General features: G+C 43.6%; 1 protein-coding gene across 2 annotated transcripts in view; it reads left to right on the top strand.

Moving 5' to 3' along the window:
• TRUB1 (TruB pseudouridine synthase family member 1) overlaps positions 1-23,268 on the top strand; it is an 82,009-nt gene that overhangs the window by 24,055 nt on the left and 34,686 nt on the right. For both annotated transcript variants that reach the window (XM_077454934.1, XM_077454935.1), the window contains exons 4-5: positions 11,456-11,537; positions 18,110-18,182. In XM_077454934.1, the coding sequence (XP_077311060.1) occupies positions 11,456-11,537; positions 18,110-18,182 (155 nt within the window). The remainder of the gene's footprint in view (positions 1-11,455; positions 11,538-18,109; positions 18,183-23,268) is intronic.

Raw genomic sequence — 23,268 nt, 5'->3', positions numbered from 1 at the left:
AGAGAAAATTGACAGTTACTTACCGATGACTGTTTTTCTAGGATATCTTCTAGGACAGCAGGCCTACTTCCCACCTAGGTTTTTAATGTAAGTATTACGGGAAGAGTTCCTCTCTGTTACCCGGATAACCTATTACTTTGGGAAAACTGAGGTACAGGGGGAAGGGAGGGGCCTTTTAACCTTGTGTGTAATTGTTTCCTGTCAGGTGGACCAGTCATCTTCCAGGTTATGTCATCCTGGAAGATAACCTAGAAAAAAAGTTATCGGTAAGTAACTGTAAATTTTTCAAGACCTGCAATTCCCCCTGGCACACTGTCACTCAACTTCTGGGCCACATCCTGACTGATGGCAGCCCATTCTTGCATATTCAATGCTTGGAGTTTGTCACAATTTGTGTTTTTTTTTCACCCGCCTCTTGGGAATTGACCACAAGTACTCAATGGGATTAAGATCTGGGGAGTTTCCTGGCCGTGGACTCAAAATGTTGATGTTTTTTTCCCCTATGCACTTAGTTATCCCTTTTGCCTTATGGTAAGGTGATCCATCATGCTGGAACAGGCATTATTCCTCATCAAACTGTTTTTGGGTGGTTGGGAGAAGTTGCTCTTGGAGGATGTTATTGTACAATTCTTTATTCATCGCTGTGTTCTTAGGCAAAATTGTGAGTGAGCCCACTCCCTTGGCTAAGAAGCAACCCCACACATGAATGATCTCAGGATGCTTTACTGTTGGCATGACAAAGGACTGATGGTAGCGCTCACCTTTTCTCCTTCGGACAAGGTTTTTTCCAGATGCCCCAAACAATCGGAAAGGGGATTCATCAGAGAAAATGACTTTCCCCCAGTCCTCAGCAGTCCAATCCCTGTACCTTTTGCAGAATATCAGTCTGTCCCTGATGTTTTTCCTGGAGAGAAGTGGCTTCTTTGCAGGCCATCCTCCAAAAGTCTTCTCCTCACTGTGTGTGCCGATGTCCTCACACCTGCCTGCTGCCATTCCTGAGCAAGTTCTGCACTGGTGTGGCCCCGATCCCTCAGCTGTAGCAGACGGTCCTGGTTTTTGCTGGATTTTCTTGGGCGCCCTGAAGTCTCCTTCACAAATGCAGTGGAAATGTTTCTTTTGGGATTAAGTAAATTTTCATGGCAAAGAGGGAATTTGCAATGAATTGCAATTCATCTGATCACTCTTCATGACATTCTGGAGTATATGCAAATTGCCATCATAAAAAATGAGGCAGCAGACTTTGAAAATGTAATATGTCATTCTGAAAACTTTTGGCAACAGCTGTACATATGCAGACTGCTGCCTGCTTAGTAGTGCTGCACAGTGAGTGTGGCTTGCAAATCCTCTTATCTCAATGCAAATATACCAGACAGGGTCTGTCTGATGGCCAACAGACTCTCTAATCATGATGAACACTTACAATGTGCTTGATAGACAGTTTTTTGCCCAAGCTTTAGTTTGCATAACTGAGCTTGAGTTTATTGTGATGTGTGTTTTTTTTTTTTTTTTTTTTTTTTTTTTTATTTTTTTTTTTTATGGCAAACAAGAGGGACTTTATAATGTGATTTAGAAGTGCTGATATGGGATGTGTGAATTTTTTTGACCGCACCACTTGAAGTGAGCATATCAGTTTAGTCCGATTACAGTTCTGGACAGAACAGCTGCTGCATCGGAAAGGATTGAGCTCCCGGGCATCCTTTCATCTTTTCCTGTTTTCCATAATCCTCTCCTGTACTTTGTAAAATCCTTTTTTGCTGCCCACAGATGAAAGGTGGTGGTTGTCAGGCTTCTGGTCAATTCCTCAGCGCTGTGCTAATGCTACTGGTCTCAGAAAATGCATTAGAGTACAATGTATATTCCCAGAGTGCAGTGCAGACACCAAGTTACTTACTATATATCCACTATTAAAGTAGAGCGATAGAGAAGAAAAGCCTATAGCACCAGACAGTATCTATGCTTCTTTAACCTCTTGCCATCTGAGTAACATATACACTCGCCAACCATTTTATTAGGTACACCTTGCTAGTTTCTGGGTCAGACCCCCTTTTGCCTTTATTCTTCATGGCATAGATACAACAAGGTGTTGGAAACATTTCTCAGAGATTTTGGTCCATATTGACATAACATGACGCAGTTGCTGCAGATTTGTCGGCTGCACATCCATGATGCGAATCTCCCACCACATCCCAAAGGTGCTCTATTGGACTGAGATCTGGTGACTGTGGAGGCCATTGGAGTACAGTGACCTCATTGTCATGTTCAAGAAACCAGTGGTGAGATGATTTGAGCTTTGTGACATGGTGCATTATCCTGCTGGAAGGAGCCATCAGAAGATGGGTACACTGTAGTCATAAAGGGGTGGACATGGTCAGCAACAATACTCAGGTAGACCGTGGTGTTTAAACAATGCTCAATTGGTACTAAGGGGCCCAAAGTGTGCCAAGAAAATATCCCCCACACCATTACACCACCACCAGCCTGAACCGTTGATACAAGGCAGGATGGATCCATGCTTTCATGTTGTTTAAATGAAATTCTGACCCCACCATCTGAATATCACAGCTGAAATCGAGACTCGTCAGACCCGACAACGTTTTTCCAGTCTTCTGTTGTCCAATTTTGGTGAGCCTGTGAGAATTTTAGCCTCAGTTTCCTGTTCTTAGCCACCAGGAGTGGCACCCGGCGTGGTCTTCTGCTGCTGTAGCCCATCTGCTTCAAGTATACCTTGGATGTAACGAGCGGTTATATGAAGAGGAAGTAAACCCTGATGTGTTTTCCTTCCTCTTTATTTCCCTGCAAAGGTAAAGCATAATGGCTACTATGCATTGCATAGTAGCCCATTATGTGTCACTTCCCTGAAACCGAAGCCAGCAATGTTGATGCTGTCCCCACTGACTGGAAGCGGCCATCCTTCACCCCTCTTTCTGGGGCTAGAGCCCATAGCAGCGTAGTAAAGAAAGTCATATACTTGGGCGGGCATACACATGTATATAAAGTAATATACATGTGTGTGTGTGTGTATGTATATGTGTGTGTGTGTGTGTGTGTGTGTGTGTATATATGTATGTGTGTGTGTGTGTGTATGTATATATGTGTGTGTATGTGTATATATATATATATATATATATATATACATACATACATACATACATACATTCCCTGAGAGCCTCCCCACTTGTATGAAGGTCCCCTGAGAGCCTCCCCTCCCCTTGGGGACTCCTGCAGAGACTCGGGGCTATGGGCCCCAGATTCAGGGCTATACCCCCAAAAGCCACCCCCTAGTGACACCACTGCCAGAGTCGCATGACGTCACTCCCGTGCATGCGTGCGGGAGCCAGTCACGGCATGATCCCTTTAGAAAGGGCACAATCGCGCAGTTTCTAAAGTGCCCTTGCGCCGATGACGTTGAGATATTGGAGATATTTCCAGCACCTATAGGTAGGCCTTAATATCTTGCCTGTAGGTAAAAGTGGTTGTATAGAGTTTACAACCACTTTAAGTTACTGTCGCCTTTCTATCAGCTCAAGTCTGCCCATTCTCATGACATCAACAGAGCATTTTACTCCACACAGCTGTCTCTCTCTGGAATGGTTATTTTCTCTTTTTTGGACCATTCTCTGTAAACCCGAGAGATGGTTGTATGTGAAAATCCCAGTAGATCAGCATTTTGAAATCTAAGACCAGCCGTCTGGCACCAACAACCATTCCACATACAAAGTCACTTAAATCCCTTTTCTCCCCCATTCTGATGTTCAGTTTGAACTTCAGAAAGTCGTCCTCACCACGTCTAGATGCCTAAATGCATTGAGTTGCTGCCATGTGATTGCCAATACCAACCAATTGTAAAAGGTGTACCTAAATAAAGTGGTTGGTGAGTGTTGAATGTGGCAGCAAGAAAGATGTGTTGTAACGCCCCGCTATCACACATACACATCCATGAGGTTGTGTGCTGGGAGTGTACTTGCCATGTTGTGCCAGCACACTGACTGACCTGTTAGAGACAGCTGTCTGGCAAGGCTTCTGATCTGGAACCAGTGGGACAGGTTCTTGATCGTGTGAATGCTGTGAGAGCCAATTACAGGGTACACATGAGACAGAAGTTGTACCACCTCCTGGGCATTAACGAGAAATGCCAGTCATTAAAGAATGAAATACTGTTGCTGCTGAATTTAAAGAAATAGATACTTACCAGCCCAGAAGTACAGTGCTGTATTCACCATGGTCAATGAAGGGAAAAGTGTTCAGCTCCCCGGCGCCACCATCTTGGTTGCGGTTGCCAGCTGTGGCTTCCTACTTTTATACAGCCGGCTCCCCACTGCTCATAAGCAAGGTCGCTCTGTCAGATCGGTCCTGCAGTCTTCAGGAACGTGTGACATGTCCCAGAAGGGTGGGCCAAACGTATGCCATTTTCACTTATGCAAGATTTGCGGAAATGGCAATGGTTGTTGTCTGCCCAGCTCTGTGCAGAATTACGTATGTACACATGATTCTGCACTTCCAGGGAGGGGGAGCGCCAGTTTTGCTGTGATTAGTCACAACAGAAGCTGATCAGCTGGGGGCTGGCCAATGGATGACCACCGGTGTTCTATTGAAAAGTGCCCGCGCATGCGCAGGACATAGCCGCACTTCAGCTAATTTCCCAACCAGCTGGAGTGACGTGACCATGGCAGATCACAGGAGGCATTTTTCAACGGGAGAGGGAATTTCACGGACACAATTGAAAGCTATTCACAGAGCAGAGGGGGGTGGTGTAGTTGTTACATTCTGCTTCGCTGTTGCAGGGCAGCTTGTGGGGGTGTTAAAGGGCGGGTTTTGTCTGTGTTGCAACCTTAGACACCAGCAACAGATGCTGATCAAGACACTAAAGCCGCCGTGCACCACTTGAAAAAGGCGACCTTACGCAAACAAACCCCGCCCTGCAACAGCAAGGCATAATATGAGAACTACAGTGTCCCTCCGCTTTGTGAATTTTTAAGTGTCCAGTACATTCTCTCTCCCGTTGAAAAATGCCTCCTCTGATGTGTGCATGCGCCATGGTCACATCACTCCCAGCTGATTGCCAAATCAGCTGGAGTGCAGCTCCAGCCTACACATGCGCGGGCACTTTTTTTTTTTTTTTTTGATATGACCTGCGTCGTTTAAACTAATAAATACGCTTTTTTGGGAGGCTGTACCCTTTTTTTTTCCCCCCACAAATGGTGCTTTCTTTTGGTGGGATTTGATCACCTCTAAGGTTTTAATTTTTTGCGCTATAAACAAAAGAGCATCAATTTTGAAAAATAACACACTATCTTTTACTTGCTATAATAAATATCCTACATTTTCTTTTCAAAAAACAATTTCTTTCCTCAGTTAAGGCCGATGTATTCTTCGACTTATTTTGGGTAAAAAAATTGCAGTTAACGTATATTGATTGGTTTGCGCAAAAGTTATGGCGTATACAAAATAGGAGATTAATGGCATTTTCATAATTTTTTTTTTTTTTTTTTTTTTACTATTAATGGCAGCAATCCGCAATTATATGTAATTTTTTTCTTTTATTACATCAGGGGACACAGCCATAGTAATAACTATGTAGGTTATATCGGCATATCAGGTGCTGGACACTGGCACGCTCCTTAAGGCGTGAACTTCCCCCATATAACCCCTCCCATTACTGGGGGGGAGTCAGTTTTTTCGCCAGTGTCTAAGGTGTTGGGCACGTGTAAGGATGTTTGTATTGAGCTCCACAGGCAGTAATCCTTTGATGAGAGCCAGCCACCTTGACCGGATCCATTCTGATGTCTCCGTAATGGACTAAATGAATGGTACCCGGGCATCGTAATCCGAAGACACAAGGTTTTGCTTGCGAATGCTTTTAAGCTGGGCCCTAGGATCCAGCACTTTTTGGTAGTAAAGCCAATAAAAGTTTACTGGCAGGGTCTTCTCGCAGGTCCACAATTGTGGGATTACCTGAGTGTACCCCTGTTCCTGAAGGTTTGCTTTCAAGGTCTTGGAGCCTACCGTGAAGGGCGAAGATTGTTTTTTTTTTTTTTTTTTTTTTTTATCTATGATAAAGCCCTGTGGCAGAAAGGTAGGGGAGATTTTCTGCAAGGAATCTCGCCTTCCATGTATTTATGTTGTCATGTCATGTCTATGTGTCACCACTGGAGGCTGTATTGAGCACTCACCATTCTGACGCTGGAAACAGCAGAAGCTTGCACTCTCTTCTCCGTTCAAGCCAGCTCAGGCCCTCAGGTATGAAGTGGGGTCTGATCACTTCCTGAGCCCCCAGATTGGCAGTTTTTGTTCCTTTTGGATGCCAGCCCACTGCCTTTTTTTCTTGAAATTTTTTTTTTGTTTTTGGGGCAAATCGCAGCCGTTTTACCCCAGGCAGGCAGCGTCAAGATCGACAATTTTCCAAATGGATTGTCAAGTGATTGATCAAGTTTCAAGTTTCAGCCATAAAATTCTTCCTTCTCATATTAAGAGCACACTGGTCCAGGGTGATTGGTGCCTCTTGGGTGGTGCATCATCAGGCCTTTATGGCTCAGATCTGTAAGACCGCAACATTGGTCTTTGGTTCAGACGTTTATCCGATTTTTTTTTTTTTTTTTTAATTGATATTAAAGGTCATGAGGAGATTGCCTTTGGGCACAGCATACTCTGCAGTATGAGTCCTCTGGCATCCTGGTTCTGTCTCCTCCCCTTCAGTTGCCATTGCTATGGGACATCTGACAGAGTTATTACTATGGCTCTGTGTCCCCTGATGTAAGAAAAGAAAATAGGATTTTTAAAACCGCTTACCTGTAAAATTATTTTCTTTGATGTACATCAGGGGACACAGAGGTCCCTCCCTTCTTCTTCTTATACACTTTGCTTGGCTACAAAACTGAGGACTCCCAGTAATAGGAGGGGTTACATGGGGGAAGTTCACGCCTTAAGGGGCGTGCCAGTGTCCAGCACCTGATATGCCGATATAACCCACATAGTTATTACTATGGCTCTTTGTCCCCTGATGTACATCAAAAAAAGGATTTTACAGGTAAGCTGTTTTAATAATCCTATTTTTTTTTTTTTTTTTGGGACTACGTTATTGTGGTGGACAAATTGGCTGCTTTTGAAACATTTTTGGGACCATTGACATTTATACAGCAATCGGTGCTATAAAAATGCATTGATTACTGTGTAAATATCACTGGCAGGAAAGGGGTTAACACTAGGGGCGATCAAGGGGTTAACTGTGTTCCTTAGGTGTATTTTAACTGTGGGGGGGATGGGACTGACTAGGAGGAGAGATCAATCGGGGTTCATACTTAGTATGAACACACAATCTGTCTCTACTCCCCTGAAAGAACCGGGATTTGTGTGTTTACATACACAGTTCTCCTTCTTTCATGGGTTATCACGGGAGACCACCTGGCACACACTGCGCGTGCCCCTACTGGCCAGAAGGTAAAGCGACGTAAGGTAACATCAATTTGCCCAGCTGACCTAACCTGCCACAGTAAAACTGCGGCAGCTGGTCCGGAAGTGGTTAAGGGGTTAAGTTCATTATAATAAAAAATGTTAAGGCAATAGGGTTGATTTACTAACACTGGTGAGTGCCAAATTTTGGTGCAGCTGTGCATGGTAGCCAATCGGCTTATAACTTCTGCTTGTTCAATTAAGATTTGACAACCTGGAAGCTGATTGGTTTCTATGGACAGCTGCATCAGATGTTTATGTAATTAAGATAAGATGACCTCTTCGCTCCCAGATCTACATCAAGTGCTCTATCCTCAAAATACAATATTTAAATCAAAAGTGTAAAATAAATGTGTGAGAATGTAAACGAGTGTATAGTTGTAGACAAAATACCACTGTGTGCACACAATTGTATTTCTACAGCGTGTCTAAATAGTAAATCAAAATTAGTGCAGCGCTACCACCTAATCATAATGATTGTATAAACGATGCACTGTGTAATCCTAAGATATGCAATAATAATAAAATCATGATATAAATTACATTAGTGCCCAAACAATATAACATTCATATAAGACCACTTTCACACTACAGCAGTTTTCAGGTTTTTTAGCGCTAGAAATGGCACCTTAAAGCGCCTGAAAACTGCCTCCCATTCATTATAATGGGTGCTTTCACACCCATACTTCCATGATGACCAATGTATTGGTTCCTTTAGGAGTACAGTACAGTGTCCACAGTATTAGTTACTCCCATACCATGTAAGAATGAAGAGGGTGCTCCCCATAGTGCAGGATCATCAATAACATATTTTATAAAAATGTAATTATTAAGCTAAAATATCTTAATAAAATGTTATTGATTATCTTGCACTATTAGGAAAACCCTCTTCATTTTTACATGGTATTGGAGTAACTATACTGTGGACACAGTACTGTACTCTTAAAGCAACCACTATATATAGGTCATCCTTGTGGGTTTTTTTTTTTTTTTTTTTTTAATTTTTTTTTAACCTTTATGTGAATGTTATATTGTTTGGGCATTTATACCATGATTGGATTACTATTGCATATTTTGGGATCACACGGTGCATAGTTTATATAATCAGTTTTGAGTACTCATTATTTCAAATGATTAGGTGGTAGCTCTGCACTATTTTTGATTTACTATTTGCACCAGATGTTGCACTCTCCAGTTTTAGTAAATCGACCCCCAATGACTTTTGAAGTTATGGTCGAATGCTGATTTTTGTAACATCCTCTGAAGCCGTGTCTGCACTTCTGTCCCTCCCCAAACTTTCCTGTAGCCAGTGCTGTGTGAGGTCTTACTACAGCCTTATGATGTCATCTGGTCATGTGCATATTTCCCCAATGCACTGAAAATCACCTGATCTGGGAATAGGTAGAGGTGGCTGGGTCCCAACAGATTTAGTGCGGATGCATTTATTGTAATGATTGGCAGACACTGAACCCTTAGACTTAATGTACATGGGACGTTTTTACAACCTCTCCTGAACGATTTAACTTAACAGATAGTAAACCACGTTTAAAACATCTGTTTGCCACGTTTAAAAAAATATTTATATTTTTTTCCAAAATAGCCAAAAATGGCTATAAACAAAGCGAGTTACCGCGTTTAGCTCCTGAAACATCAGAAACTTTGGCGTCTGAACAAATTTTTTTGCCTTCAAAGAAAAGCCTAAAAACGACATTAACCACCTCAATACAGTGCACTTACACCCCCTTCCTGACCAGATTTTTCAGCTTTCAGCGCTCTCAGTTTGAATGACAATTGCTCAGTCATGCAACACTGTACCCATATGAAACTTGCGTCCTTTTTTCCACACAAATAGAGATTTATTTTGGTGGTATTTAATCACTAGTGTTTTTTTTTTTTTTTTTTTTTTGCAATAAATAAAAAGAACTTCAATTTTGTGAAAAAAAAAAAATGCCCTTTTCTTTGTTTCTGTCATAAAATTTTGCTAATTAGTAATTTTTCTTCATAAATTTTGGCCAAAATGTATACGGCTACATATCTTTGGTAAAAATAATCCAAATTAGTGTATATTATTTGGTCTTTGTGAAAGTTATAGAGTCTACAAACTATGGTGCCAATCACTGAAAATTGATCACATCTGATCAGGCCTTCAGTACATCAGGTGTATCTCATTTCTTGAGACACTAAGTGCCCGTTCACACTACCGCGACTTGTCAGGCGACTTAGCCGCCCGACAAGTTGCGCTCCGTTCTGTACTATGGAACCGTTATAATAGGAGTGACTCAAGTCGCTCCGACTTAGAAAAAGGTTCCTGTACTATTTTTGGGGCGACTTGCATTGACTTCTATACAGAAGTCGTTTTGCAAGTCACTGCTGAAGTCGTGTGCAGGTCGTGTCTGTGAGTCGCGCTGCAAGTCGTGTCGCCCCTGTGTGAACCGGCACTAAGGCACATGTAGCGTGACTTAAGGTGACTAGGGGCGACCTGAAGTCGGATCTGAGTCTCCCCTAGTCGCCTTAAGTCGCGCTACATGTAAAAATCAATGTAAGTGAATTAGAGCCGTCTTAATGCACACTACTGAAGTCGCTCCAACTTCAGAAAAGGTTCCTGTACTACTTCAATCCGACTTGAAGGCGACTGGTACCCATTGATTTCAATGGAGGTCGCCTCCAAGTCGGATTTCCGTCTATACGGAGGCGACTCTCACAGAATTATCAGCTCTCAAGAGGGAACTCCACGGCAAATTTATTTAAAAAATTGGGCGTGGGTTCCCCCTCCGAGAGCATACCAGGCCCTTAGCGTCTGGTATGGCTTTTAAGGGGAACCCCCTACGCCGAAAAAATGGCGTGGGGGTCCCCCCCAGATCCATACCAGACCCTTATCCGAGCACGCTACCCGGCCGGCCAGGAAAGGGGGTGAGGACGCGCGGCCCCCCCACCCCAAAGCACATTGTCCCCATGTTGATGAGGACAAGGGCCTCTTCCCGACAACTCTGGCCGTTGGTTGTCGGGGTCTGCGGGCATTGGGCTTATCGGAATCTAGGAGCCCCCTTTAATAAGGGAGCCCCCGGATCCCGGCCCCCCACCCTATGTGAATGAGTATGGGGTACAATGTACCCCTACCCATTCACCCTGTGGAAAAAAAAAAAAAAAAAAACACAACACACGGGTTAAAATGGTTTATTGCACAGCTCCGGGGGTCTTCTCGCCAGACTCCTCCGCTATCTTCTGCTAGTTCTTTTACTAGCGGAGGAGCCTAAGGGCCTGGTATGCTCTGGGAGGGGGAACCCATGCAGTTTTTTTTTTTTTTAATTTGGCGTGGAGTTCCCCCTTGAGAGCTCATTCTCTGATTGGCTACGGCAAAAGTCGCCTGCCCTGGGGCGACTTAAAGTCATGTTGCAAGTCGCCCCAAGTCGTGTCCACGTTGCCTCCAAAAGTCATGTTGAAAGTTGCATTGCCCCTGTGTGAACCGACCCTAAGACCCCTTTCACACGACACCGGCCATTGCGTCGGCGGTAAAACGCTGCGCTTTTACCCCCCCTAGCGGCCGAGAAAGGGTTAAAACCGCCAGCAATACGCGGCAATAGCGATAGTGACCACCATTAACCTGATGCCTCTTGTGTAACATACAGTATTTGTGGTGGCAAAGGAGTGGGCTTTAACCACTTCAATACCGGGCACTTTCACCCCCTTTCTGCCCAGGCCAATTTTTAGCTTTCAGCACTGTAACATTTTGAATGACAATTGCGCGGTCATGCAACACTGTACTCAAATTAGATTTTGATAATATTTTTAACACAAATAGTTTTTTTTGGTGGTATTTGATCACCTCTGTTTTTATTTTTAATTTTTTGCGCTATAAACAAAAAGAGGAAGCAGATGCATCACTGGGCGGCAGCATATTTGTCAGATCTGGTTGTTGCCGTGCTTGGCCTTCCTAACTTCTACCTGAATGTTATGGCACTTTAGCTGTTATACTTTTTTTTTTCTCTCTCTCCTTTTCTCCACTCTGCAGAAATACACCGTGATAGGTGAGCTGGGAAAGGAAACTGACACTCTGGACGCATCAGGGACCGTAACAGCAGAGAAACCTTATGGTATGGGCTGCACTTTTAAAGTAGATGCAAACTAAAATCACACTTTATCTTTAACATGCTAATGTCATTTCAAAAGTAGTTTTTTTTTTTTTTTTTTTTTTTTTTAAATCCGCTTTCAGTAAAATAATAATTGGTGGTCTGCCTTGAAGGTCCATTTTTAGGCACTTTCTGTTATAGGATTTTAACAGTCTATTCTTGTCTGCCAGTTCCTCTTTTGGAATATAAAAAAAAAAATATGAAGTGCATTCTTCAGTGCAAAAATAGTTTATTTTTATGCGCTGCTCAGTTTTCCTTATTAAAAAATATATAAACCCAGCATTTCATATTCCTGATATGAGTCTCTGGTCCCATGTACTTGTATGAGTATGTAGCCTGTTCTCTTTTTGTGTTGCTTCCTTTGTGTGAAATCCCTAGTGCTCCTGCCAGTCCCTCTGCTTTCCTATTTAAAACTGACCACGCTAAGCAGGAGTACACTGCTAAGCAGGGGTACACACAGTGGTCAGTTCTCTAGCTGTGCTGGGAACTCAGCCTGCTCTCCTCTAATGTTTAGACTTGTCCTGATTCACCCCCCCCCCCCCCCCAATGCCAATCACTGGGTCCCAGCCAGTCGGTCATCAGCTCGAAGTTTCCCCAAACACAGCTCTGTGAGTGTAAACGGCACAGTGTTGTGTTTAGGGACAGGGGATCTCGTTGTTTGTTCATTCTCTGCTAAAAAGGGAATGAAAACGACTATATCCCCAGTAAAAGCAGCACACCGTACACACACAAACACTTGTTAGGCACACATTTAACCCTTTGATCACCCTAGATGTTAACCCCTTCCTGCCCAATGTCATTAGTACAATGACAGTGCATGTTATTATTATTGATCATTGTAATAATGGCACTGGTAATGTCGTGGCAGTTAGTGTTTTTTTTTTTTTTTTTATTACCAAAGACATATACATTCGGGTCTAAATTTATTAAGAGATTTGATCTTTATTTTTTTTATGGGATAGGTTTTATAGAAAAATGTAAGAAAAAAATCCTATTATTTTTTCAAAATTGTCAGTCTTTTTATAATGATAAAAAAAAGGTGATCAAATACCACCAAAAAAAGCTCCTGCTTGTGTGAAAAAAATGATATAAACTTTGTTTGGGTACAGCATTGCACGATCGCGCAATTGTCTGTCAGTTAAAGTGGTGCAGTGCCGAATAGCAAAAATGGCCTAGTCATAAAGGGGGGTAAATCTTCCAGAGCTGGAATGGTTAAACTGATCAGGTTGTTTTACATGGTGAGGGCTTACAGTCACTTTAAGGCTGGGTTCACACTGCTGCGGGGGGAGATCCGGATGTGATTCGCACCGCAAATCACATCCGATCTCCGTAGCGCTGCGAGTTCAGCCATACAGATAGTATGGCTGAACTCGCAGCGGTCCCGCAGCAAACTCGCACGGGACCCTTTTTTTCGTCCGCAACAGAATCGGATCGCATGGGCGTTCACACCATGCGATCCGATTCTTGTGCGAGTCGGCAGATCGCACTGCGATATGCGATCGGATCTGGGGGTGTCATTAACATATCATTGACACTCCCAGCCGTTCGCATAGGGCAGTGTGAACTGCCGGCGGGAGTCGTGCGATGCGGGAAAACGCCGCGGATTCGCGGCGTTCCCGAATCGCAGCGGTGTGAACCCGGCCTAAGGCTAGGTTCACATTGCTGCGATGCGGGAACGCCGCGAATCCGCGGCGTTTTCCCGCATCGCATTACTCCCGCCGGCAGTTCACACTGCCCTATGCGGACGGCTGGGGGTGTCAATGTTATGTTAATGACACCCCCAGATCCGTCGGCATATCGCAGTGCGATCTGCCGACTCGCACAGGAATCGGATCGCATGGTGTGAACCCCCATGCGATCCGATTCCGTTGCGGACCCAAAAAAGGGTCCCGTGCGAGTTTGCTGCGGGACCGCTGCGAGTTCAGCCATACTATCTGTATGGCTGAACTCGCAGCGCTACGGAGATCGGATGTGATTTGCTGTGCGAATCACATCCGGTTCTCCCCCCGCAGCGGTGTGAACCCAGCCTAAGACTTTGGGACCATTTTAAAGTGGTTGTGAGGCCGGGTTCACACTGCTGCGGGGGGAGATCCGGATGTGATTCGCACCGCACTGCAGTGCAAATCACATCCGATCTCCGTAGCGATGCGAGTTCAGCCATACAGATAGTATGGCTGAATTCGCATCGCTCCCGCAGCAAACTCGCACAGGACCCTTTTTTTGGTCCGCAACAGAATCGGATCGCATGGGTGTTCACACCATACGATCCGATTCCTGTGCGAGTCTGCAGATCGCACTGCGATATGCGGACGGATCTGGGGGTGTCATTAACATTTCATTGACACTCCCAGCCGTTCGCATAGGGCAGTGTGAACTGCCGGCGGGAGTCATGCGATGCGGGAAAACGCCGCGGATTCGCGGCGTTCCCGCATCGCAGTGGTGTGAACCCAGCCTAAAGGATGAAGGATTTTTACCTTTGTGCATAGACAATACCCTATCCTTACCTGAGCTCCCTCCAATCCAGCAATGTTCACAATATCCCAGGATTCTCCTTCCTCATTAGCTGAGCCAGCGGGCTCCCGATGCTGTCAATCACAGCCAGTGAGTAGTGAGTGGGGGCAGGGACGAGCCACAGCTCTGTGTCTAGATGAACGCATAGAGCAGTGACTTAGGAGCACGCAGCGGTGCCCCCAGAGTAAAGCGCCTTTCTTTGGGGGCACTACTCAAGGGGGAGGAGGCAGGAGCACAGGTAGGGAACCTGATCAGAGCTGCTCTTTGCAAAATGCACAGAGCAGGGATATATATATATATATATATATATATATATATATATATATATATATATATATATATATATATATATATATATATATATATATATATATATATATATATATATATATATATATATATATATATATATATATATATATATATATATATATATATATATATATATATATATATATATATATATATATATAAATATTACACACAGCTTTAACTATTGGTGGCCCGGAGCGTGATACATTCTGACAGTAATTGTGTGGGGAACTGTCAGGGAAACAATTTGCAACAGATTATCTATTACATCACAGTGACCAGAGTTTAAAAGGAGTCTTGAACCACCTACCGCTTGGCATACTGATGTGTTTATTCTCTCCGTAGAAATTGTATGCAATCATTTCCATTATATGTCAACCAAATTGCAACATTTCTGTGATGTTGGAAATAGGATTTTTTTTTTTTTTTTTTTTTTTTTTTAGCACACATGTTGCATTCCACTGGAACATAAATTGTGCATCATTGTTTCATGGCTGTTTTGATGTTTTTCAGGCCCTGTGTGTTCCATCTGAGAACTCTAGCAATTGTCATATGGGAAGCACACAGCAGTTCTGGAGATGTTGTATCCTGAGACAGCAGGGGGCGCTCCCAATCCAGCTTGCCATAGTAGGAATGAATGTTGTGTGATGCAATTCATTACATCATTTCTTCCCAACCTCAATTCTCAAGTACCCCTAACAGGCCATGTTTTGGAAATTTCCCTTCGTAAATTCCATGCATTTACTTATATTTTTTTTTTTTATAGCGCTTGTAAAAGGGTAAATAAAATCCTGAAAACCTGAGTTGGTTAGGGCAAATTGAGGACTGAGGTTGGGAATCACTGCATTACATGTAAGGTCACACTGGTGGGTAACTTTTTGGCTGATGTGTGTTTTACTTAAAGTAAATCTAAACTCAACCACTGAAATATAACCTTTAATCACACCCACTGGAAGATTCTCCCCCCCCCCCCCCCCCATCATGACCAGGCCATTTTTTGCAATATGCTGTTTACTTTAAAGTGATTGTAAGGGTTTTTTTTTGTTTTGTTTTTTTACAAACATGTCATACTTGCCTCCACTGTGCAGCTCGTTTTGCACAGAGTTGCATAGGATGCATTAAAGAGGGATTCCACCTACAAAAAAAATATTAAAAGCCAGCAGCTATAAATACTACAGCTGCTGACTTTTAATAAATGGACACTCACCTGTCCCGGGGTCCAGCGATGCCGAGGCCGATTGATCGCTCGGCTCTCGGCTGCTGCCGCTACCATTCTAGGTGAGGGAATCAGGAAGTGAAGTGAATCGGCTTCACTTCCCGGTTCCCTACTGCGCATGCGCGAGTCGTGCAGCGCAATAGGAATTGTCCGCGCTGTCTCTGGGACCCGTGTGTGTCCCAGCAGACAGCGCGGCAGGACAGGACAGGAAATGACATAGACTCCCACGGGAGTCTATGCCCGGAAGTGGGTGTAAATACCTGTCTTTGACAGGTATCTCCACCCCCCTGAAAGGTGCCAATTGTGACACCGGGGGGGGGGAAGGGTTCCGATCAGCGGAAGTTCCACTTTAGGGTGGAACCCCGCTTTAAGGTGAAAAAACAAAAGGGTTTACAACCCCTTTAACTGACAATTGCGCAGTCGTGCGACAGCGTACATAAATTACATTTTTATTATTTTCTCACAAATGGAGCTTTCTTTTGGTGGTGCTTAATCACCACTGGGTTTATTTTTTTTTATTTATTTTTTTGCACTATAAACAGAAAAAGGCAGACTATTTTGAAAAAAAACTATATTTTTTACTTTCTCCTATAAAACGCATCCAATAAAATTTTTTTCCAAAAAATCTAATTTCTTCATAAATTTATGCAAATTTGTGTTCTACATATTTTTGGTAAAAAAATAAAAATCAAGATAAGCGTATATAGATTGGTTTACACCAAAGTTATAGCATCTACAAACTATGGAATATATACTGGAATTTTGTTTGTGTGTGGTGTGTTTTTATTTTTTTTTTTTTTTTTTTTAGTACTAGTAATGGCAGCGATCATCGACTTGTAGTGGGACTGTGATATTTTTCCGAATAGACACTTTTAATACGTTTTATGGACACTTTATGAACCAGTGACTCTAATACAGTGATCAGTGCTAAAAATATGCATGCTCACTGCACTAATGACACTGTTTGGGATAGGGTTAATTATCTAGGGCAAACAAAGGGTTGAATGTGTGCCTAGCCAGTGTTTGTGTGCGTGTGTGTGCGCGTGCGCGCTCTGTTTTCATTTAGGGATGTGCTGGATTTTATTCCCTTCTTTTTCAGGGAAAGAAAATCCATCACATTCCCTCTGACAGAATTTTTTTTACGTAGGCGGAGCTCTGTTCTGTCTATTCCCTTACCAATCAGTTGGTGTCAGCTGAAATCCATTTACCGGGACCCACTGATTGGCTTGCGCTGTCGAAGCGCGGCGCGGGCACCAGCGTGCACGCGTCCCCTACCCGAAAGTGCCCATTATCTGCCGCCAAGTAACCAAGTTATGCGGTCGGCAATTGTTTAGCGGAACCTTAGTCATTTTTTCATCTTTCCATCTATTAAATCTGCTGCCCTTGTTTTAACTTTGGATAGTACCTTTTTTTTTTTTTTTTTTTCTGACAGTAAATACGTTATACAGCCCACTTCATGTTTTGTCGTCTGGGCTTATGACGACATGCACAGCTCGCTCTCTCATTCTTCATTCTCGTGAGTGTTTGCCAGGAAGGGGGGGGAGGGATAAGTCGTAAGAGGGCCAATGAGAGCTGCAGAGCTGGAGGTGTGCCTCTGTAAATTCAGGAAGTGAACAGGCAGCAGCTTCAGCTGCCCACAGTTAAAATGGTTGCAGCCAGACTCAGTGGAGGGAGATTTCTGCAGCATATTTGCCGAATACAGTTTATGTGTGTGTATATGTATGTATATATATATATATAATATATGTGTGTGTGTGTATATATATATATATATATATATATATATATATATATATATATATATTTATATTATTATTGAAAAGTGGTTGGAGGAAAGCTTCAGAACAGACTGCAGTTTCCCTTAAATGCGGTGTTCTCCCCCCTGCCTCACGGGCTTCCCATTATGACTGTAAGTGGCCATGCTGTCACACAGTACACCGGCATGGTCTGTTGTCCCCATCCATTGGGAAATGCCAGGCAGCCATCCTTGGAGTGCATGTACACTGGAAGGCTACAGGAGAACTGCAGCACTGAGATGTAACAAAGGATAGAAAAAAAGTGACAATTTGGATTTTATGGAAAAATACATTCCGTTGTTGATACACAGTGCATATTATTGATGGTAGGACTGGACAGGTATTTGTGACAATTCCTTGAAACCAGTGCAGACATGTGCCGCCTTGGTGTGAATTTCCATTCCTAGTTACTTACAGAGTTGTCTTTGTTGTAGTAATAGAAAGTGGCAGCTGCTGAGACCATTTATAAATGGTAGAGGAAAGTTGTTGGGGGCAATTCACTGCAAATGAACAATTTTAGAAGTTTCCCATCTCTCCTTCCACCTAGCCAATGCTGAAAAGTCACTGTATCGCTAAAATGTACAGAGAAAAAGCTGGATGAGCTGCTCTATGTCCTGCTCAAGACATCCATCCATCCATCCATCCCCCACTCCTTTCTCTGTCTATATTAAAGTTAAGTAATAGTTGTTTTCTCTCTGCAGATCACATCACTAGAGAGGACCTGGAGAAGGCACTGAAGACATTTACAGGAAACATCATGCAGGTTCCTCCGCTGTATGTATATCTGTATTCTTATAACTGTTGTAAAAGAAAATAAGGGGCTGAGATTGCTGACTACTTCTGCAATGCTGGTTGCCTGGCTGGCTTGTTAATGCACTGGCTTAAAGACTCTCTAAACCCAACATTTCATATTCCTGATATGTGCCTGCTGTACCATGTACTTTGTATTGCTTTCTTTGTGTGAAATCCCTGGTGTTGCTGCCAGTCCCTCTGCTTTCCCATTAAAAACTGACCACGCTAGGCAAGGAAAGCATAGAGGTCAGTTTTATAACTGTGCTGGGAACTCAGTCTGCTCTCCAATGATTTGACTTGCTCTATCATGCCTTCCCCTGTGCACTGGGAAGACCAGTGCATTGCTGTTTCTCCTCCTCCAGCTCTCTAAATTATTTACTTTTCCTTTAGTCAGAAAATTAAGTCCTACTTGATGACTTTATGCTGTGCCCTTTTTGCGGGTATAGCTGCTAAAATATTACAAATAAGTGCCTATACTGTTTAAAATCGACCAATACACTATCTCACCCATGCTCAGTTGCTATGTGCTTTTAGGCACTGCTAAGTTTGTAGCGGCTGACAGCCTTTAAGCAGAATTAAACCCTACTGACCTTTACAGCCAAGGACAACAGCCATTTGATGGTTTTACAGTTTAGTTAAGGACAGATTAAAACCATTAAATTGATGGGTTTAGTTCTGCTTTGATTTACTGCTGTTCAGGGGCTCTGCGCTTCAGCAAAATGGCAGCCTCCCGGCAAGAAGAAACAGGAGCAATGCTGGAGGCATTTTACAGCACACACTAATTTGAGTGGCATAGTTATTACAGTAATGTTGAATATACAGTGGATAAAGCCTACACACCACTGTTTAAATGTCAGGTTTCTGTGATGTAAAAAAATGATACAAAGATAAATCTTTTCGGAACTTTTTCCACCTTTTAATGTGACCTATGAACTGTACAACTCAGTTGAACAACAAACTGAAATCTTTTAGGTGGAGGGAAGTAAAAATAAAAAAATAACATGGTTGTGTAAGTGTGCCACTTCAGCCCTGGAGGGATTTTCCCCCTTCCTGACCAGGCAATTTTTTGTGATGCGTCACTGCGTCGCTTTAACTGACAATTGTGCGCCGTTTTAGCCAAACAAAATAGATGTCCTTTTTTTTCCCCCCCACAAATAGAGCTTTCTTTTGGTGGTATTTAACCACTTGCCGACCGCCGCACGACGATATACGTCGGCAGAATGGCACGGGCAGGCATATGGGCGTATATATAAGTCCCTGCCTGCCCGCGGGTGGGGGGCCCGATCGGGCCCCCCCCCGGTGCCTGCGGCGGTCGGCATTCCTTCGAGAGCGATCCGGGATGAGGGGGCGGCCATTCATTCATGGCCACCCCCTCGCGATCGCTCTCGACGAATGGAAATCCTCCGTGACATCACTTCCTCTCCTGTAATGTAAACACAGGAGAGGAAGTGATGTATTCTCTCCTCCGTGTCGGTATTTTTCGTTCCGGCACCGAGGAGAGAGGTTCGGTGAGTTGCACCAACACACCACACATACAGTAGAACATGCCAGGCACACTCACACCCCCCCTTTACCCCCCTTTACCCCCCCAATTACCCCTGCCCCCCCAGTCACAGTGACACCAATTGCTTTTTTTTTTATTTTTTATTTTTTTGCATTGGTGTCATTTGTGACTGTAATAACTGTTAGGGCAGTTAGGGTTAGCCCCCTTTAGTTCTAATGTACCCCCCTAACCCCCCCAATAAAGGTTTAACCCCGTGATCACCCCCCGTCGCCAGTGTCACTAAGGCTGGGTTCACATTGCAGCGGTTTGAGAACGGATGTGATTCGCACCGCACTGCAGTGCAAATCACATCCGATCTCTGTGCGATTCGAGTTCAGCCATACAGATAGTATGGCTGAATTCGTGTCGCACCCGCCGCAAACTCGCACGGGACCCTTTTTTTGGTCCGCAGCAGAATCGGATCGCATGGGTGTTTACACCATGCGATCCGAGTTTGCAGATCGCACTGCGATATGCGAACTGATCTGGGGGTGTCATTATTTCACTGACACTCCCAGCAGTTCGCATAGGGCAGTGTGAACTGCCGCCGGGAGGCATGCGATGCGGGAACCCGCCGCGGATTCGTGGCGTTCCCGCATCGCTCCAGTGTGAACCCAGCCTAATAAGCGATCATTTTTCTGATCGCTGTATTAGTGTCACAGGTGACGCTAGTTAGGCAGGTAGGTATTTAGGTTCGCCGCAACTTTTTATAGCGCCAGGGACCCCCATATACTACCGCATAAAGCCCCCTGATTGCCCCCTAGTTAACCCTTTCACCAGTGATCACCATATAACTGTTACAGGTGACGCTGGTTGGTTAGTTATTTTTTTATAGTTTCAGGGCACCCGCCATTTATTACCTAATAAAGGTTTAACCCCCTGATCACCCGGCGGGTGTCATTTGTGACTGTAATAACTGTTAGGGCAGTTAGGGTTAGCCTCCTTTAGTTCTAAGGTACCCCCCTAACCCCCCCAATAAAGGTTTAACCCCGTGATCACCCCCCGTCGCCAGTGTCACTAAGGCTGGGTTCACATTGCAGCGGTTTATGAGAACGGATGTGATTCGCACCGCACTGCAGTGCAAATCACATCCGATCTCTGTGCGATTCGAGTTCAGCCATACAGATAGTATGGCTGAATTCGTGTCGCACCCGCCGCACCCGCCGCAAACTCGCACGGGACCCTTTTTTTGGTCCGCAGCAGAATCGGATCGCATGGGTGTTCACACCATGCGATCCGAGTTTGCAGATCGCACTGCGATATGCGAACTGATCTGGGGGTGTCATTAACATTTCACTGACACTCCCAGCAGTTCACATAGGGCAGTGTGAACTGCCGCCGGGAGGCATGTGATGCGGGAACCCGCCGCGCATTCGTGGCGTTCCCACATCGCTCCAGTGTGAACCCAGCCTAATAAGCGATCGTTTTTCTGATCACTGTATTAGTGTCACAGGTGACGCTAGTTAGGCAGGTAGGTATTTAGGTTCGCCGCAGCTTTTTATAGCGCCAGGGACCCCCATATACTACCGCATAAAGCCCCCTGATTGCCCCCTAGTTAACCCTTTCACCAGTGATCACCATATAACTGTTACAGGTGACGCTGGTTGGTTAGTTATTTTTTTTATAGTTTCAGGGCACCCGCCATTTATTACCTAGTCTCACTAGTGTACCCCTAAATTTAGGGGTGTCTACTTTCCAAAATGGGGTCATTTGGGGGGGGTTTGTGCCATCTTGGCATTTTATGGCCTTCAAAACTGTAACGCCCTTAGAAAGCCTGAAGGCGGTGCTTGGTTTTCGGGGCCCCGTACGCGGCTAGGCTCCCAAAAAGTCCCACATATGTGGTATCCCCGTACTCAGGAGAAGCAGCAGAATTAATTTTGGGGTGTCATTTCACATATGCCCATGGCATGCGTGAGCAATATATCATTTAGTGACAACTTTGTGAAAAAAAAAAAAAAAAAAAAAAGTTTGTAATTTTCCCGCAACTTGTGGCAAAATATAAAATATTCCATGGACTCAACATGCCTCTCAGCAAATAACTTGGGGTGTCTACTTTCTAAAATGGGGTCATTTGTGGGGGTTTTGTGCCATCTTGGCATTTTATGGCCTTCAAAACTGTAATAGGTAGTGAGGAGTGAAGTCAAATATTTACGCCCTTAGAAAACCTGAAGGCGGTTCTTGGCTTTCGGGGCCCCGTACGCGGCTAGGCTCCCAAAAATCCCACACGTGTGGTATCCCCGTACTCAGGAGAAGCAGCAGAATTTATTTTGGGGTGTCATTTCACATATGCCCATAGCATGTGTGAGCAATATATCATTTAGTGACAACTTTGTGTAAAAAAAAAAAAAAAATATTTTTTTGTCATTATTCAATCGCTTGAGGCAAAAAAATAAAATATTCGATGGGCTCAACATGCCACTTATCAATTTCCTTAGGGGGTCTACTTTCCAAAATGGGGTCATTTGGGGGGGTTTTGTACTGCCCTGCCATTTTAGCACCTCAAGAACTGAGATAGGCAGTCGTAAACTAAAAGCTGCGTAAATTCCAGAAAACGTACCTTAGTTTGTAGATGTGACAACTTTTGCGCAAACCAATAAATATACAGTTATTGACTTTTTTTTTACCAAAGACATGTGGCTGAATACATTTTGGCCTAAATGTATGACTAAAATTGAATTTATTGGATTTTTCTAATAACAAAAAGTAGAAAATATCATTTTTTTTCAAAATTTGCGGTCTTTTTCCATTTATATCGCAAAAAATAAAAATCGCAGAGGCAATCAAATACCATCAAAAGAAAGCTCTATTTGTGGGAAGAAAAGGACGCAAATTTTGTTTGGGTACAACATTGCATGACCGCGCAATTACCAGTTAAAGCAGCGCAGTGCCAAATTGTAAAAAGACCTCTGGTCATTTACCAGCAAAATGGTCCGGTCTGAAAGTGGTTAATCACCTCAGATTTTTTTTTTTTTCACTATAAACAAAAAAAGAGGGACAATTTTGAAAAACACAATATTTTGTACTTTTTGCTATAATAAATATTCCTAATAAAAAAAAAAAAAAAAAAAATGTTTTCCCTCAGTTTAGGCCAATGCGTATTCTTCTACATATTTTTGGTAAACAAGTCGCAGTAAGCATATATCGATTGGTTTGTGCAAAAGTTATAGCGTCTACAAAATAGGGGATAGATTTATGTTTTTTTTTTTTTTCTTTAACTAGTAGTTTTTTCTTTAACTAGTAATGGTGGTGATCCACGATTTTTATCACGATTTTTAAACGATTGGACACTTTTGACACTTTTTTTTTTTTTGGGACTATTGACCTTTATACAGCGATCAGAGCTAAAAAATAGCCACTGATTACTGTATAAATGTCATTGGCAGGGTTAACTGTTTACCGTATTTACCCAGGTGTGAACGACCTATCCCTTCTCCCGAAGCCTCTTGGGATGTCCTCATCCTGTATTCAGGAGGCTGCGGGAGCAGGGAATTTCAGCAGTTGGGTGTCAGGCCTGGTGCATGGCAT

This window comes from Lithobates pipiens, unplaced genomic scaffold (assembly GCF_037356315.1).
Source record: "Lithobates pipiens isolate NorthernLeopardFrog02 unplaced genomic scaffold, aLitPip1_a1.2 Scaffold_25, whole genome shotgun sequence".
NCBI classification, from domain to species: Eukaryota; Metazoa; Chordata; class Amphibia; order Anura; family Ranidae; genus Lithobates; species Lithobates pipiens.
Note: the sequence above shows the minus strand (reverse complement) of the source record. Positions and strands in the feature narration are given on the sequence as shown.